Below are 16441 nucleotides of genomic sequence, written 5' to 3' on the forward strand. Positions count from 1 at the left end.
TACGGGGCGACGTCGCACAAGCGTCGGCGGCACAGATGGCCGGGCGGGGAGGGAAGAGGTTGACCGGGTGGGAAAACGGCATGTGGAAAGAGAATTTCAGAGGTCAAAGGAGCGAGCGCCGTAGGGCCGCTGATAGGCCTTAGAGGAGGACGTCTTTTGCGGCCGCTTCTGACGATGATGCACAATTCGCATGATGGCGAGTGCGCTCATACTGTACGCGATGATGTCGTGCACTCGTAGTAGGTTTGGTGCGCGTTATTGCGGCTCACGCGCCCCACAGAGCCTTTACATCAAAACGATGCGCAGGTGCTAGGCGGGGCGTGTGCATCTTCAAGGTTGTGGCGTCCGCTAGGCGATGGCAGTGGGAACGCATCCGGAAGCAGTTGGAGCTCGGTGAGAGTTCTTTCCCTACTGGGGGGGCTGAAGGTAGGTTCCGTAGCGTGGCATCGTGATATTTAGCGGCCTGTGTGTGTTGTTCCGAGACAAGGGAGCTGCCGATATTTGGAGAGGGGGAGGGAGTGACTTGGACATTTAGATTCTGCGCGTCGTATCAAGGCGAAGGGGTGTCTACGAAGAGAGAGAGGCGGCCGGAGAAGAGCACAGGTGTCGACGGTGGGGTGGGGCAAGAGTGCGGTGCAGTGCATAGAATCCATCGCACGAAGTCACTCGATTCATATGCGTCCACGGCGCATTGCCTGGGTGACACACCAGCCGCAGCGGGCGTGTCACGGAGTGTGTCACAACTGTCAGCACCACCACCCCTGCAGCTACCACCCATGGCCGCTCTAGTGGGAACGCATGAGCTGAGGGGGCGGGTGCTCCTGGCGACGGGGAACACGAGTTCACTGCGCCCTTCCCATAGCGCAGGTGTATCGCCAGAAGTGTATTATGTGTATTCCTCTTGCTCTGCCATGAAGAAAACTTTTCGCAGGAATCCACCTCTTTATAATGTTTAGACCGTGCGATCCAACCGATAAGACAAGGGAGAGAGGGGGAAGGGGGGAGGGAGAAGAAGTCTGTGCAGGCCACGTGCCATAACGGAGACGATGAGTAATGCAGACATGCACGCATCAGCACGAAAAAGAACGGGGGGGGGGTAAGAGAGAGGGGGGAGAGAGGAAAAACGCGCTTCATTGGAAGAGATCCGAAAAGAAACGGAGAAGGACAAGACGTCACGACGCATATGCTCGGGTCATGGCACACACACACACACTTGGCAGCGCTCGATACCGGTCGCATTGTCTTGCGAGCAGTCGCCAGTGAAACGATTCAGTCAGGCACTGACATGTTGTTAAGCATAGAAATGAACGACGCCGGCTGCTGCGGTGGCAAAACATCCACTGCGCACACCTCAAATTCAACAGTGGCTCGAGAACGACACTTCCCGGCCCCTCGAGAGACTCGCTGGCGACGCTCACTGCGCCTCTCCACTCTCCTCCTGAGCCTCCTTTGCAAGAAGTTCAGAGCCGTAGTAAAACGAAAGAAATTCGGGTCGTTGTGTGAGGCTGTGACGTGCAGGTGTACGCATATCACACGATTTTGCCACCTCGGCCGCGATGCTTGCCTTGGGTACCAGTTCTTGTCCCCCAGACAGCGTCGTCCACTTGAACGCGCGACCGTGCTTCTGGCGAAAGAGCTTTATGTAGTCCCCCAGGCCCTGATCGAATGGCAGCGTGACAACATTGACGCTCGATGAATTCGGGGGAGTGGTGCCGCTGTTAGGAGAGGCGTCGTCGGCAAAGGGATCATTCACGCAATGCACGCTGCTGCGGGCATTGCCCCCGCTTCTCTCCGCGCCAGATCCGTTGGCGTTGTTGGCGGGCCCGGTGCCGGACCGCATAGTAGCCGAGAGGGTGCGCACGACTTGCAGCACGTTTCCCATCTCTTTCCCCGCACTCAGTTGCGGCATGACCTTCGCCAAGGAGGGAGAGCAGTCGCCGTTCTCGTCCATGAAAGGATTGGAGAGAGCGAAGAGAACGTCGGCGGGGTTGCCTCTTGTGAGAAAGGCTGCGAACGGCATATACTGCGATAGAAAGGAGGACGCACAAGGGTTGTTACTTCCTGCAGGAGCGGCACTATTGACGGGTGGGCCACTGTACTCGATCGCCTCAAGCGAGGTGAGCGGCAGCAGGCGCTTCACGGCGCCGTTTTCTGCCACGAAAAGAAGCTCTTCGTCCGTGATGCAAAGGTACACGTGGGGCGCCATGATGCGTACGCTTCCGCGCGAGGTTAACCCACACAGAATGCCGTGAAGGCAGGTGTACACGATGGTACCAAGTAACCTACGGAAGGCTACCTGAAGGTAGAGAGGAATGCTTGCCAGTCGCAGCCCGTTGCGAGGGTCGCGCCCGTTGCGGATGCCGCCGAGAACGGGATAGCGCAAGCCATCCGCCACCAGCGCGTCGAGAATCAGTGCGACCAGGCTTTCCATAGAGCGGTAGTGGAAGCACTTCAGTAGCCAACTATCCTGATCTTTACCGAAAAAGCTCCCCTCGTCTATATTGCTGACAGACGCCTCCGATACTGACGACACTTCCTGCCCTCCCACGACGGAGCCGCTCGTGGATTCGAACTCGTTCATGCTTTCGCTGAGCAGCTTGGGAAGCCGTTGCAGCTCTGACTGCGTCTCTGGGTCGTCGCTGTCCAGTCTCGAGCCGGAAACGCCAAAGATAGTGACAGATAGCAAGTCTTTCGCGTCAAAGTCATGCTGGCGGTAGTTCATTTCTGGGCTTGTGCTCATGCAGCAAGGAACCACCGCGTACACCCTCATGCGATGCTTCCAGCACATTTTCTTCGACCGCTTATCGCTCAGATAGACCATCCGCGACGTTGGGTCAAAGCAGCAAAATCTCAATGTCGTGTCCTTCGCGTACTTTCCTCGCTTCTCGACGGGTATGATGAGCATGGTGACGTTGAGCACGGTCGTGAGGTGACCGGGTAATGCTTCCTTTTTTTCTTTTCTGGCTGCTATTCGGCGATGTGACAGAAGTATGCGTCCGCTTCCGCTGAATGTGCCACCGAGTGCGGTATGCCAGGCGCTCGTCTCCTGCTGATCGCTGCTGGGGGTCGATACGAAAAGTAGTGAGGCGTGGGTTGGTGAGCGTAAAATATATATTTGGCCAACGCAGCCGACTTTACGAACAAGCAGAAAAACAAAAAAAAACAGAAAGAAGAGCGAGCCGGACGGAGCCAGGCCAACAAGGCAAAAATAAAAAAAAGAGGGAGAAAAGTGTTATCGGTAGCGAAGACGGAGACACCGGCGCGAGCGATCAGCCCCGCCCTTTTGTGTGTGTGTGTGTGTGTGGACGTTTTTTTTTCTAATAAAGCAGAGAGCAAAAGAAGAGGCGAGGTGCCTCGCGCGTCGTCGGGCGGAGTGCGCACGTTGCTGACCCGAAGAGCCCAAAAGGCAGAGACTCTGAAACCTCCTTCACGTTGGCTGAGAGGTGTTGTGTGTGTGTGTGGAGAGGGAGTGTTGCGTAGCCCTGGAAGAGGTGCTATGGATGGGAAGGGAGGGGGGGCGGGGTAGAGAAGAGATAACGTGCACGGCGTCACACACGATGGGAGATGATTCAAGTCGCTGAAAGAGAGGAGCGGGGCGATGCTCAAAGGCCTTCTCGATGCGTTGGTGTGCGCGTGCCTTCTACCCGGCGTGGGTGTGACGCGAGGAGTAGGAGGACAGCCACCGAGAGGAAGCGAGAGAGAGAGAGGAGGAGAAAGAGGGGAGTCTGCGGAAGATGTGAACGCTGTGAAGTTCCTCTTCGAGCCGCTTTGTGTGGCCGCGTTGTTCGACAGGAGCGCCATTGCACAGGTCCCAGCCGAGTTGCAGACGCGTTCGGTTCAGTGAGCATAAGACTCGCGTCTTGGTGCGAGCATGCAAAGCGTCAAGCACGCTCAAGCATCGTCCACGTGGCGCTCAGAGCTTGCAAGAGCAGCGGCAGCGTCAGGCCCCTCTCCTTCTTGCTATGGTTTAAGTGCGGATACCTTTGCGCCGCCACGAGCCAAACATCTTTCCACTTGCTCGTATGGATGGGCGTAGCGGCATTGCACGTAGTCAAACGCCTTTGCGCAACCGCCACACTTCCACAGGCGAAAAAAAAACGAAGCGTTCAACGAAGCGATCCAAAGGGCACCACGTCTGGCGAAACGGAGCGTACTTCCTCGCTGATGGGCCTTCGATGCGTCAGCCCCGTGGAGAGAGTGTTTCGCAGGCGAGAGAGGCCGAGGCCGGCCATCCTGTGGAATCGCATCCTGTCTTTGCGAGGTCATGATTCAGTTTGGCCTTCAGCACCCCGACCGCCACGCTATTGTCTTTCCAGCTCGGCACGATGATGTCAGCGTGCACCTTAGACGGCTCGATGAAAGCGCAGTACCCGGGGCGCACCGTCGTCTCATACTGCTCAACGATCGACGCGAAGGTGCGGCCGCGCTCCTCCATGTCGCGCTTGGCGCGCCGGATCAGGCAGATGTCCAGTGGTGTGTCAACAAAGATGAGGCAGTCCATCTCATGGCGCAACTCCGCGTTGGTGAAGAGAAGAATACCCTCGACGATAATGACTTTCTTTGGCGTCATGGTGACGGTGTTGTCGCAGCGGGTGTGGCGCACGTAGTCGTACTGTGGTAGCCGCACCGACTTGCCTGCCTTGAGCTCGCGAAGATGCGTCGTCAGCAGGTCGTGCTCCAGCGACATGGGGTGATCGTAGTTGGTGTAGGCGCGGTCCTTCTCAGGAATGTGGGACTGATTCCTATAGTAGTAATCCTCGCAGATGACGCCAACGCTCTCTGGGCCGTACTGCGCCATCAGCTCTGATGCGATATTCGTGCTGAGAGACGACTTGCCGGAGCCCGAGGGGCCGGAGATGCCGATTACGGTGCAACGCATGATGATGACTTCCGTTGAGCTCGGTGATATCGCTCCCGAAAGATATATAATTTTGTTACGATTAAGGACTAAAGGCAGAGGTGAAAGGAGGACGGAGTGGCATCAAGTGGCAATGACCGCCACGCTCATGTCGCCCCCTTGACGGCGAGAGAGAGAGAACAGCAACCGCGTTCGAAAATGGCAGGACATCTTTGTAAGAACACGGAAAGAGGGGGCGCCACGCGAATGGACAGTACTCCCTTGCAGCGCCAAAGGGTGCGCGTCACTCCCGCCGCCTTTCACGATTGAAGCAGCTCTTCATTAAAATCAACGTGATGTTCTCACGAAACTCAGAGCCGCATGCCACTGAGTACCTGCGCAAGGACCTCAGAGCCATTCAACTAACTATGCACGCGAGACTCGTCTGCCCCCTCTTCAAGGGGCTCAGTATCCCATCTGGTTCTCCATCTCATTGGGTATCGTCACGGAAATGCCGTCCAGCTCAGGTGACATCTTCACCTGGCACGAGAGCCTCGATGTCTTGGAGGCCCTCGGCGCTAGGTCCAGCATGTCCATCTCGTCCTCGCTCGGCACGTCAAGAAGCTTCTTGTACGACTCCTCGGTAAAGATGACGTGGCAGGTGCTGCACGCGCACGTCCCGTCGCACGCCGCCTCCATGTCCATCTTGGCGACATCTCGAATCACCTCCATTAAGGTGAGCCCCAGTGGGGCCTGCACCGTCGCCTCCGTTCCTTCCGTCTCGCTCTTGAGGTGAACTTTCACCTTGCCGGGGGTGGTGGAGGAGAAGGGTGGTGATGGTGCTGGGGAGCACCAGCGGAAGGAGGTGCCGAAAGCGTTGGCTAGAGGTGCTGTGGCTGCGGGACGGCGCGCACAGAGCGGCACACTTTGCGGCACAAGGCGGTGCATTTTGGGTCTATGTAGAGTGGCGCGATAAAATGCAGCCGATGTCAGACGTGTGGATACTTTTATTTTCTGCTCGAGGACCTCCTTTTGGCGGCTTCGAACAGTCTTGGGCGAATGGTGCGGTCTGCCGCTGTGCAACACTGCGTGGTATGCCGCGAGGACGGCAAAGGGGGCACGGCCCGCACTGAGAGGATAAAAAATAAATGCGTAAGAAAAAAAAGAAAGCCGCTGAACGTGGAGGGAGGCATCTGCGCTTGCGTTGGATAGATGTGTGTTTCTTTTTTTTCCCGGCTTACGTGCGACCCGACCCCCATTGCATTCGGCACACGCAGCGCCCGATAGCCTCGCGAGCTGTGTGTGCCGAATGAGGTGCGAAAGGGAAGCGTAGCGGCGACGTGGCAGAAGGAGCGGACCGCAGACTCTCCCCTTTTTCTTTCGTACGTCAGCGCTCGCGAACACACCGACTGACACACACAGAGACAAACACACGCACGCATGTGTTTGCGCGCGTATCTTTCCTTGAATATCTTCGGCCTTCCTTTGCTTCGTGTTTAGACCGATCGTCTCTGGAGCCCCTCTTCGCGCTCTCCCACTCACTCTGTTGAAGCCTCGCGGGTGATGCTGCGAAGATGTGTACGACCAAAACGATTCTCCCAACACCAGAGGAGGAGAGGGAGGGAGGGAGGGAGAGAGGGACAGGCGTGAGGGCACGAGACGCACCCGGCGCAGCGGCGCCTCGCCTTACTGCGAAACCGCGCAACGCTGCCGCCCGCCTATGACAGGAGCAGATTCCTCACCGCACTGGGCAGCGCCACCTCCAGGCCGCTTACCTCATGGCTGAGGATAATTTGGCACGCAAGCCGCGACGTCTCCTTGAGGTCGGGTGCTTTGTCGAGGATGTCCTGCTCCTGCTCGGACGGCAGCCCCACCTTTCTGAAGGTGGCCTCAGAGAGATAAACGTGGCAAGTCGAGCACTGCATGCAGCCATCGCAGGCGCCATCCATCTCCAGCTTCGCCACGTCTCGAATCGCGTGCATCAGAGACATGCCAGCGGGCGCCTCGAAGTCATATAGGGTCCCATTCGGCGTCCTTACGCAGACCTTTACCTTGCCAGGTGTGGAGTAGAGGACCCGCGGGGTGCAAAGAGCGCCGGAAAGGGCGAGCTGTGGGCGCTGCAGGACGCCCATGGCGCGCATCGAAGAACAGCGGTGCATTGCCACCGAAGAAGTGCGGTCGTCTGAAACGCAGAGCAATGTGGTGGGTGCTCGCTGTGCACAGGTCCCACGCTTCTTGGGCGCCGGAGCGGCAACGAAGCACAGTCGCACCTGCTCTGCTGGTGAAATCCTACGCAAGTTCGCCTCTCGCTGTCGTCGTGGTACGCAGCGTCCGCATGAAAAGTATGCCGCCGCATTGAGAAAGCGACAGTGGAGGGAGAGGAGCAGGGGACGCGAAGCCACCATGAGTACACAGAGGTGCAGGGGATGCGATTCAGGAGACGCTGCCTCGGCTGGGCGCACGCATCGCGCGTTCGCAGAGTTTCGGAGCCCCATGACTAGCATACGCACAACCTTCTCCTTGCGAACGTTGCCGCTGATAGTCGGCTCGTCATCGCCCGGGTCGAGCTGTCAGCGATGCAGTAGGCCGGTGTTGCATCACGTTGCGGGCGAGCATCTTGACATTCCTTGGTGTGGGTCGTGTTTCTGTCCCTTATGCGGAGCGGCGCACAGTGACTACGGCGAAGACCGCATCTCGGCTCCATCGAGGCCCATGATACGCCCCCGGCATGCCAGCCTCGCCGCGAGCTGCCATCAACTATAGAGAGAGAGATGAGATCAAAAAAATGTGGACATCGCCAGACCCAACCAAGCCGCCCCCTGCCTCCCCCCTCATGGCGACATCACCGGCAATGCACACGAGAAGCAGAAATGAGCTCCTCGTGCGCGCGCGACACACCGCGCTGAGCTGTCGGCGGGGCGTTGTAGCCGCGCTTTTGCATCTGCCCTGACTGTGCGCAGAAAGGTTGCGCCGACGTCATCACGCTAGACGCTGTTCGCCCCATAAGACGGCAGCTCTACCTCCAAGCCATCCAACTCAGGAGTCAGTCTCACCTGGCACGCCAGTCGGGACGTGTCCTGCACGTCGAGCGCCTTGGCCAAGACATCCTCCTCCCTCTCCGAAAGCGCGTCGGTCCTTCGAAAGGATGCTGGCGAGAGCTTCACGTGGCACGTGCCACAGACCATTCCCCCTTCACAGGTGCCTTCCACATCCAGTTTCGCAATGTCACGGAGGGCATGCATAAGAGACACACCGGCCGGCGCATCTACGCTGCTGTGCTTGCCAACCCTCTTCGTGACGTGCACCCGCACTTTTCCTGGCGTTGTAGTGTGCGCGCGACACGCAAGGAGCGACACTGGGGCCGGGGCGGAGCACCGGAGTCCGCGGCCGCAGGGAAGCCTTCGCTGCATTCGCGTCGAATCGGACGCGAGACGAGAATAAACACGTGCAGGAGGAGATCGGCGCACACTCTGAGGATCAGAAGGGCAGTGGTGGGGTGTCGTGCGCCGACAGACTAGGAGCGATGTGGTGCGATGGTGAAAACACTTGCAAAGGCGGGTGTTCGTGTGTCCTTCCTCGACGTCGGGACGAAGGGCGCGGGCGGCAGACGCTTCTACTCGACTGCTTGGCGCGGATGCTCGCGCGCGTGTCTCGACCCTGACACCGTGGCGCAACGCGTCTCACGCTTGCGCTACTTGTGATGGCACGGGAGGTGTGGCGAAAGAGACAGCTTAGGTGAAGTAAGAAATGGCAGAGACTACTGCGCACGACGGCGCGCAGCCATGGACACACCGACGTGGTGGGTGGAGGCAGGAGAGAGGAGCCGCCTGTAGAGAGCGACCTCATGCCCGCTTGAGTGATGTCGGCGGGACAGGAGACTCCTCCGGAGCCGTCGAACGCTTTGTCAGTGTCTCTGTATGTGCGCCCGCGCACGCGAGCGTGAAGGTAAGTCAAAGCAAGCCTCTTCCTGCATAGAAGGCCAGCACTTCTCTTTCCTGTACAGAGGGAACTTTGAGCACCGTCGACATGGGCAATGCTCCTGCGGCGCCCGAAGATGCGGCGCGAAGAACCCAAAGACAACGCCAAGCACACACACACACACACACGCAGACGGCAATGGCGGAGGTCTGACCTTTGCACCCCTCCCCCTCACCACCACGAGCCCGCAACCTCTGCCGCACAGTCCAGTTTGTCGCACCGTTGCGTAACGTGGTCACCACCCACGTCAGGCTCCGCGATCAGGAGGGGGTCCGGCGGCTCATGCACGACGTGGCACATTGCTCGATCGGTGGATGTAGCGCATCTATCGCATCTTCCAACAAGAGCAACCGTTTCGCGCGACACTCAGCCCAGCAGGCAAAGTTGTCAGCGGTGTTTCCTTTTCTCGATCTGTCGCGCGGCAGTCTAATTTCGAGCGGAGAAACCGCACATACAGCCTCCATCCGCGCCAAACCTATTGGAGTGTCGATGCCTGGTTATTTTTCAGTGCGTGCCGCACAGCGACGCGCATCTTCCCCTTGCCAGATGCGATAGAGCCGACACGCTGACATGAGCCCCTGCAGTCCGCAGCAGGACGATTTGGCGCGGCGCGAACCCGAGTGGAAACCGCGGGAAGATCGACGCCCTCGATGGTGTCGCAGTCCTTCGAGAGAGAGGGGAGGAGGAGGGGAGAAGGATTCTCAACGAGGCGGACCAGCCAAAATGTTGGGGTTCAGCAGTGCAGCTGCTTGCCACTTGTTGGGAAGACTTGCTGCCGACGATGGCAAGCGACATTGAAGCCTCTGTCGACCACTTCCTCATCGCCCTCAAGCACACTCGGTCGGAGAGCCTCATACCGTGAAGCGGCACAGTGTCGCGCAGGCAGTATATGCGTGAGGGAGAAGTGGCAGGAGCGGCGCAGCAATGTGCAGCCCGTCTAAGAGGAAGGCGACGTGATGCAATCGCCCCCCTCAACGAGAGAGACTGTGCACTGCCCCAAAGGTCAAAGATGCGCTGTACCGCTAACGGGTGCCTCCGCCAGCGGAAAGAAGCCCTCTTCGACGGTACGGTAAGCCCAGGAAAGTCAAGACGCGCGCGAGGCCGCCGCGCCTTCTCAGCCCCTCCACCTTCGCCTGCATGGAGAGACGAGACGATGAAGCGCAGGCGAGTCCTTAGCCGAGTGCTTCGCCCACTCACTCACTTGTGTGTGGAGCGTCGAAAGGCGGCTTGCCAACGCACGTCCAGTGTGCGCTCCGGCAAGTCGATCTCGATCCCGTTGAGCTTCCTTGTCAAGGTGAGCTGGCAGCTGAGCCGTGAGGTATCTGAGACATCGAGCGCCTTGTCAAGACAGTCCTGCTCGGCGTCGGTAATCGCAAACACCCCCTCAACTTCCCTCATCCACTCTGCGGAGTGAAGACGCACATGGCAGGTAGAGCATTGACAGGTGCCGTTGCAGGCACCCGGCACCTCCACCGGAAGAGAGTGGTCGTCACGCAGGGCCTCCATTAAGTTGTCGCCCTCGTTGTACAGCCGTTCGTACGCGGCCCCGCCACTGGTACGGATGAGCACGCGAACCTTCCCAGGCGTGACGGGAGGAGTGGAGCTCGATGGTGTCGCGGAGAGAGTCGAGGGGTCAACTACTGAGCTGCACAGTGCCCTCGAGAGCTTGATGGACATCATCGCAGCGATCAGGCCCCCACGCAGCGGGGAGGTTACAAGAGAAGAGTCGCATCGACGGGCAAACATCATGCCCAGGGACTGGAGAGATCCGATGCGCCTTCCGAAGGACCAATGGCAACAGAAAGAGAGTTACGCTCTCCCACAGATGGGAAGCACGCGTGCCTCTGGTTGAAGCGAGAGCCGCAGTTGTATCGCGGACGAGTCCACCAGAACGGCACCGCAGAAGACGGGAGACCAAAGGAAGCCATCAGGTGCACCTGACACAAGCAGCAAGGCGCCATGCGTTTCAAATCGCTTCACCGCAGGCATCCGCTGTTGTCTGCCACGCATGTAACAGAGATAGGGCGCTCGAGAGAATCTCGAGAAGACTCTACGCACGGAGCGACGATGGACATGAGCGGAAAAAAGGGGGATGGGGTAGGAACGACGGAGGAAGGAGGGCCCTCTCCCATCCTCTGCAAGAATCTCACGGCTGCCGTTTCACACCGCAGTGGCCAGTCGGGCACCCGCAAACGTTTCCATACCGCCCCTTTTTTTTTGGTGGTGGTGTGGTGTGTGTGTGGGAGGGGGGAGGGGGGATGGCGTGGCGTGCAAGCGCCGTCACCTTCGCTCCCTGCGGCGGCGCTTTCCGCTTCTTTTCTAGTCACATACAACAGGCATAGACTCCAGCCGCTTCGGTATAGATGCATGGCACGGGGTAAGTGCCCTGGGCACTCACCGCAGCTCCCACGGATGCTGAAAAAAACCCACGCGCGCCTGAGACACGCGTACATACGCACAGGCGGTGCAACAGTCTTGGGCCTTCCCACGCATGCAGGGCCAACGGTGGGAGCGAAGCGGTCAGCGGCGCCACTGAATACCCCTCTTGAGGAGGAGAAACGCCGCTGAGAGTCTCAAGTAGAAAAACAGGATGCACTGCCTGACCTAATATAATCTCACAGGTAATATACTCCTCGCACACACACACAAGCTATGTGCACGCCGGAGATGGGGGGAGGAGGAGAAGGGCACCAGAGCGCTGCGCAGGCTCGGCTCAGAGTGAAATGGGCGTTGCAAAGGTGAGTTGTCTACGCCGTACATCGTACACCACCACCACCACCACCCCGAAGGGCTCTACATCCATTCATCCTCGACCGAGAAGAGCCTCCTCCTCCTCCTACCACAAGCACGCAGAGAAACATGCATACGCATACATACAAGCACGCCGTCTCTTCACGCACTCTCCGCAGTGAACGCGAAGGGAGGAGCAGAAGTGGCGTCGCAAGGGCTGGAGCACGTACGGTCCTCTCCTTCAGCGCGCCCTTTCCTCCTGCTTACGTGATCTGCGATCCACTCCTGCCGGCCTGTCCCAGATGCGCACAATGCCTGGTCCGAGGCGGCGGTATGCAAGCGTGACAGCCATGCACTGGCTCCGCTCATCTGAGCACGGCTCGCAGGTCTCGCTGTGCGCGTGAGCCCCCTTGCAAGCGGCCACCAGGGGCGCGCCTGCGGCCGACTTACCCTATCTGCATCAGCAAGCAGCGTGAGAGCTGGGCGAAATACGCCGTTCACGCCGGCACTCTGCTGACTGCATGGATAGAACAAGCGTACGCTCCGTCGTAAATTCTCCGACGCCACGCATCCCAGGACGTTTCCGCCAACATCGGTAGCGATGCATCGCTCAGGCATCCCTCAAATCGGCAGCGCTTGACCCCCTCGAAGCCCAGCAGAAGCGGCTCCGCCTATATCGAGGCATGCAGGGGGTGAGAGGGCTGCGTAGATTTTTCGCATAGAAAGTGAAGAAGTGCCAAAAGAGCACACTCAGGTGTCACCTCACACGCACGGAGAAGACGATGGACGACGCAGGCACCATCACAGAGGACAGAAGTGCGACGCTCACGGCAACCGCGTGCAGGCACCGCCCCCTCAGCAGTTGCGCCCCGAGAACATCACATGGCACTTTCTGCTGCTACCCCTATCCGCTCAAACAAGAGGCGTATCGAGCGCATAGCATGCCACCTCACCCCTACAGCCACTAGCCATCCATCGGCACCCTTCACCTGTCATTCTGCTCACGTTCCCGTGCACAACCTCCCCTCCGCAGCCACGAGCACCGGCAGCTTCCGCCGGCCATCCCTAACCCGCCGCGCCGACTCTCATCGCGTCCGTGCGCCGCTTGAACAGGCGTCGGAGGGATATCTGCCTCAGCGGAATGCCCATCACCTCTCGCCCCGGCATCCGCTCTCGGGTAAAGGCAACCTGAATAACCTTCCGCTCCCGTTGCGGTCTCAACACATCTGGGGCTCCGCCGACAGCCAGTATGGCGGCCAGGTCCCGGCGGCGAATGTTGGCGGAGATGCACTGCACCAAACACAGCGTGATGAACATCATTATTACCACCGTGGCCACAACCCCGCTGAAGAGAAGAGTCTGGGACCCATTCCAGACGGGTGCAAATAAGCCGAGACTGCCGTATGTCACGCATGCCTGTGTGTCCGCGGCGGGAGTGCTGTGCGAGCACGTGTAGCCACCAGGAGTCCCACTCAGCGCAGGATCGAAGCATGTCGAGTCGTGGCAGAACACACACCCCGCGTGCTGCCCGCACACCTCACACCCGTCGAACGAGTACGCACGGCACGCGTCAGCAGGAGCCACGTTGCAGTTGGGGCCGCTCCATCCGCTCTGGCACTCGCACACACCGCAGTTGCACCGCCCGCCAACAGCGTCACACCCGGCGCAGCTCTTCGACGGCACCTTCCCGCCACTGGTGTTAGTGCACGCCTCCTCGCACGCGCCTCCGTCGCACAGGCACGCCCCACTGCCGGTGCGCCCGTCATCGCACTTGCTGCCCGTCCAGCACACAGGGCACGCCGCGCAGCTCGGGCCGTAGTGCCCCGGCAGACACTGGCACGTTCGCAGCTGCTCGTCGCACCAGCCGTGCAGCCCGCAGTCAATACATCGCCCGCGCGGCACGAAGCGGACGTGCAGCCCACTGCGCAACAGCCCTTGTGGGACCATTAAAGACGATGCGTCGTCCACGCCATAGCGGACGAGCCCCACGCGCATGGGCGGATACGCGAGCATCGGGTCGCCTTGCGCGCAGCTCACACACAGGATCGTGATGTCGATCACCCCACTTGTGTCTAAGTAGAGCTGGACTGAAAAGAGTGGCATCGACGAGTAGTTGTTGCTGAAAGCTGCTGCTGTCAGCTGACCGACAATGCCGTTGGCGCAACCTCCTTTCTCCTGACAGAGCTGGTCGCCGTAGGAGCGCTTTGGTAGCAGTTGAGTCATCCACAGAGCCGCCTCGGCAAACAAGAAGCGAGATTCGAGTGCCAAGATAGCCAACGTGTAGTTGCCGTTAACGCAGGTGCTGCCGAGCGGCCCACAGAGGTGTCCCGCTGTGTGCATGGAGCACGATGCTCCGGGGATGCACTGAATGCTACTCGGCGATGCTGTCTGGAAGAAGGGCACGCTCTGCCGAGGGTCCCCCAGGGCGACGAGGAAGGCGCCGCCATCCGGCGTGGAGTGGTTGGGGTGCGACATCTTTACAAATGGGGTGTCAAAATCCACCGTGGTGCTGTAGAACCGCTGCGGCGCGAGGGGGGGCGTGCGGCTCGCCGGGGCGGTCCACTGCCCGCGCGGGCACACCTCCGCGACAAGCGTGCTTGCAGAGCACGCAGCCGTGGAGGTGCACCACACGCAGTCGTTCCGCGTGTCTGCCGTACACGCGGAGGCGTCACCGTGCCCGGCGCACGTGTCCAGCACGGGGTCGAACCGGTACGCCACAATGCCGTTGGCCGCCGTCGGCGCCGGCACCACCTTGCGCAGCGACTTTGAGTAGATGAGTCCCGTGCTCGGCATGTACGCTGGCAGTGCGCTGGTGCCTGGCAGCGAGGCGTACCGCATAATGATCGTGCCGTTGGCGTACACCACCACCTGCGCCGTCAGCGTAGCCCTCGCTGAGGAGCCGGGGGCGGAGAGCGGCACCCTGCAGTACTCCACCGTCGTGTGCCCTCTGCTCTCCGTGTAGGAGTCGCGCGTTAGAATGAAGCTCTCCGATGCACTCACTGCCGCCATCTCAAAGGGCGCCACGTAGAAGCCGATCATGGGCCAGTCACCGCCGCCCTCGTACAGCACCGACGCGTTGTCAGAGAAGGCGTAGTTGCCCTGAAGCTCCGCGTAGATCTTTCGCCGGCAAAAGCCTCGGCACATACCGTACGGCGTAGGCGAGAGAAACCCCATTTTACTGACATACCACGAGGTGGCACCCCAGGCGTAGAAGGGAGCAGTGGCACCGCTACCAGAAAGGGGCGGGAAGAGGAGGGCCATCAGCGACGTATCATTCACGATGCGAGCGTTGTTGGGTGCACCGCACATCGATCGGTAATGAGCCCAGTGCTCCGGCGAAAAGTGCGCAAGTTGGCCTTCCGTCACTGAGGCGACGGCGTAGTCGGCAATGGCGGCTCGACTGACCCATCCGCCGTTGCTGTAAAGGACGGCGACGGTGAGCCATAGGCCCCAGAAAGTCACCGTGCACGGTCTAGACGACATCGTACCCGCATAGGCGGGCGGGTGTCTGTCTGACCGATGTCGTCGAGACTCCCCTGTGCCTCCCTACCTGCCCCTTACGCGTATGGCGGCACAGAAGGGCAGGCAGAGGGGAGCGATTTCGCTCGCCGGTGCCCCAGAGAGCAGAGGGCGGCGGAGGAAAGCAGAGGAGGGGCGCACACGTGACCGGTTGGCAGCAACGGCAGCGCCTCTGCGCACAACAAGGGCTTGTGTTCAGGCGCAGGATGGGCAAGAGCGATACATCACTCGCTTAACTTCCCGTGATGGTGAGAGGCGTACACCGAGAGACGGGTGGTGGTGAGGGAGGGAGGGGGCGGGACAACAAACAGTCACCAGCGGCAACAGTAGCGACTTCTCGCTGGCCCACCACTGGTGGGGCGGAAGGGGAGGTGGGTAAGCACACCAAGATAAGCAGCAGCGCAAGCGATGGCAGCGAAGGTGGTGACGGCGCCGATAGAGGAGGGGTCACGGACGTGTATAAAATAGAGCGGTGGCAGAAACACACGCCCAATATATATATATATATGTATACATGTATATATAAAGAGAATCAGCCCGCTCACGACACAAAGGCGAAACCGCAGGGAGAGGCGCGGCGTGGTGCACAAGAGGGAGGGAGGGGAAGAGAGGAAGTGACGAGGGACACCGCAGCACGACAGCAGGAAGGCGGCGGCGAGAGAAAAGAAGAGGACAACAGCGGAAACGGATCGTGCGGAAGAGGAGGAGCGGCCCCCTTTTTTCCCACAACGACAAAAGACGGGAGAGAGAGAGCTGAGACGGTATGCGGCGGAGACTGTACATCCAAAATGCACCCAAACACTAAAGAGAAGCGATGAGGCGCAACGACGACGATGGAGAGCGACAGAAAGGGGGAGGTGTCTCGGGAGAAGACAGAGAGAGAGAGAGATCGATCAGCAGGTCTTCGATGCTGTGCACGCACTGGATACGCTGCCTCGTCGAGAGCTGGTGCTTCTCAGAGGCACCGTTCGTAATAGCCGCCCCTGTACGTTGATGTCGTGCGCCCCTTTCTTCCGATATAGGGCCGAACAGGCGGGGACGAAGACGGTGCGGCGAGACACAGAGAGAAGGGGTGAGGAAGGGAAAAGAACGGCGTAGCGGTTATGATGCGTCACTGCCTCTGCCCTCCCGCATGTCTGAGGAAGCCCTCTCTGCTCTTCGCTCTCGTTGGGTATGGCACACCTATGGCAAGGCCACGTTTGCAGGCACGAAGGTAGGTAGGAAAGGGAAAGCCTTGCGGAGGGTCCACAGAAAAGGATTTGGCGGCGTTTTTTTTCGTTTGCCGAACGATGCAGCCGACCTCGCGCCCACGTGTGTGCGAGTGCGTGCGCGCGAGGTCAGAAAGATGACATGACGGACAGGTGTAGAGAGCCGAAG

At 59.7% G+C, this 16441-nt stretch overlaps 5 protein-coding genes across 5 annotated transcripts; all 5 read right to left on the reverse strand.

Annotated features, from left to right (window-relative positions):
- Window positions 1-1414: 1414 nt before the first annotated feature.
- LSCM1_01559 (uncharacterized protein) lies at window positions 1415-2905 on the reverse strand (the record flags this gene model as incomplete). The annotated part of the gene is made up of 1 exon (XM_067319165.1): window positions 1415-2905. The coding sequence occupies one exon, from the start codon at window positions 2903-2905 to the stop codon at window positions 1415-1417; it is 1491 nt and encodes a 496-aa protein (XP_067176444.1).
- Window positions 2906-4180: 1275 nt separating this feature from the next.
- Window positions 4181-4879, reverse strand: LSCM1_01560 (uncharacterized protein; the record flags this gene model as incomplete). The annotated part of the gene is made up of 1 exon (XM_067319166.1): window positions 4181-4879. The coding sequence occupies one exon, from the start codon at window positions 4877-4879 to the stop codon at window positions 4181-4183; it is 699 nt and encodes a 232-aa protein (XP_067176445.1).
- Window positions 4880-6555: 1676 nt separating this feature from the next.
- LSCM1_01562 (uncharacterized protein) lies at window positions 6556-6996 on the reverse strand (the record flags this gene model as incomplete). Its single annotated transcript, XM_067319167.1, has 1 exon — window positions 6556-6996. The coding sequence occupies one exon, from the start codon at window positions 6994-6996 to the stop codon at window positions 6556-6558; it is 441 nt and encodes a 146-aa protein (XP_067176446.1).
- An 825-nt stretch (window positions 6997-7821) lies between these two features.
- LSCM1_01563 (uncharacterized protein) lies at window positions 7822-8247 on the reverse strand (the record flags this gene model as incomplete). The annotated part of the gene is made up of 1 exon (XM_067319168.1): window positions 7822-8247. One exon carries the CDS (start codon window positions 8245-8247, stop codon window positions 7822-7824), a length of 426 nt encoding a protein of 141 aa, XP_067176447.1.
- Window positions 8248-10012: 1765 nt separating this feature from the next.
- On the reverse strand, window positions 10013-10564 carry LSCM1_01564 (uncharacterized protein; the record flags this gene model as incomplete). The annotated part of the gene is made up of 1 exon (XM_067319169.1): window positions 10013-10564. One exon carries the CDS (start codon window positions 10562-10564, stop codon window positions 10013-10015), a length of 552 nt encoding a protein of 183 aa, XP_067176448.1.
- Between the last annotated feature and the right edge of the window lie 5877 nt (window positions 10565-16441).

This window comes from Leishmania martiniquensis, chromosome 31 (genome assembly GCF_017916325.1).
Source record: "Leishmania martiniquensis isolate LSCM1 chromosome 31, whole genome shotgun sequence".
Taxonomy (NCBI): Eukaryota; Euglenozoa; class Kinetoplastea; order Trypanosomatida; family Trypanosomatidae; genus Leishmania; species Leishmania martiniquensis.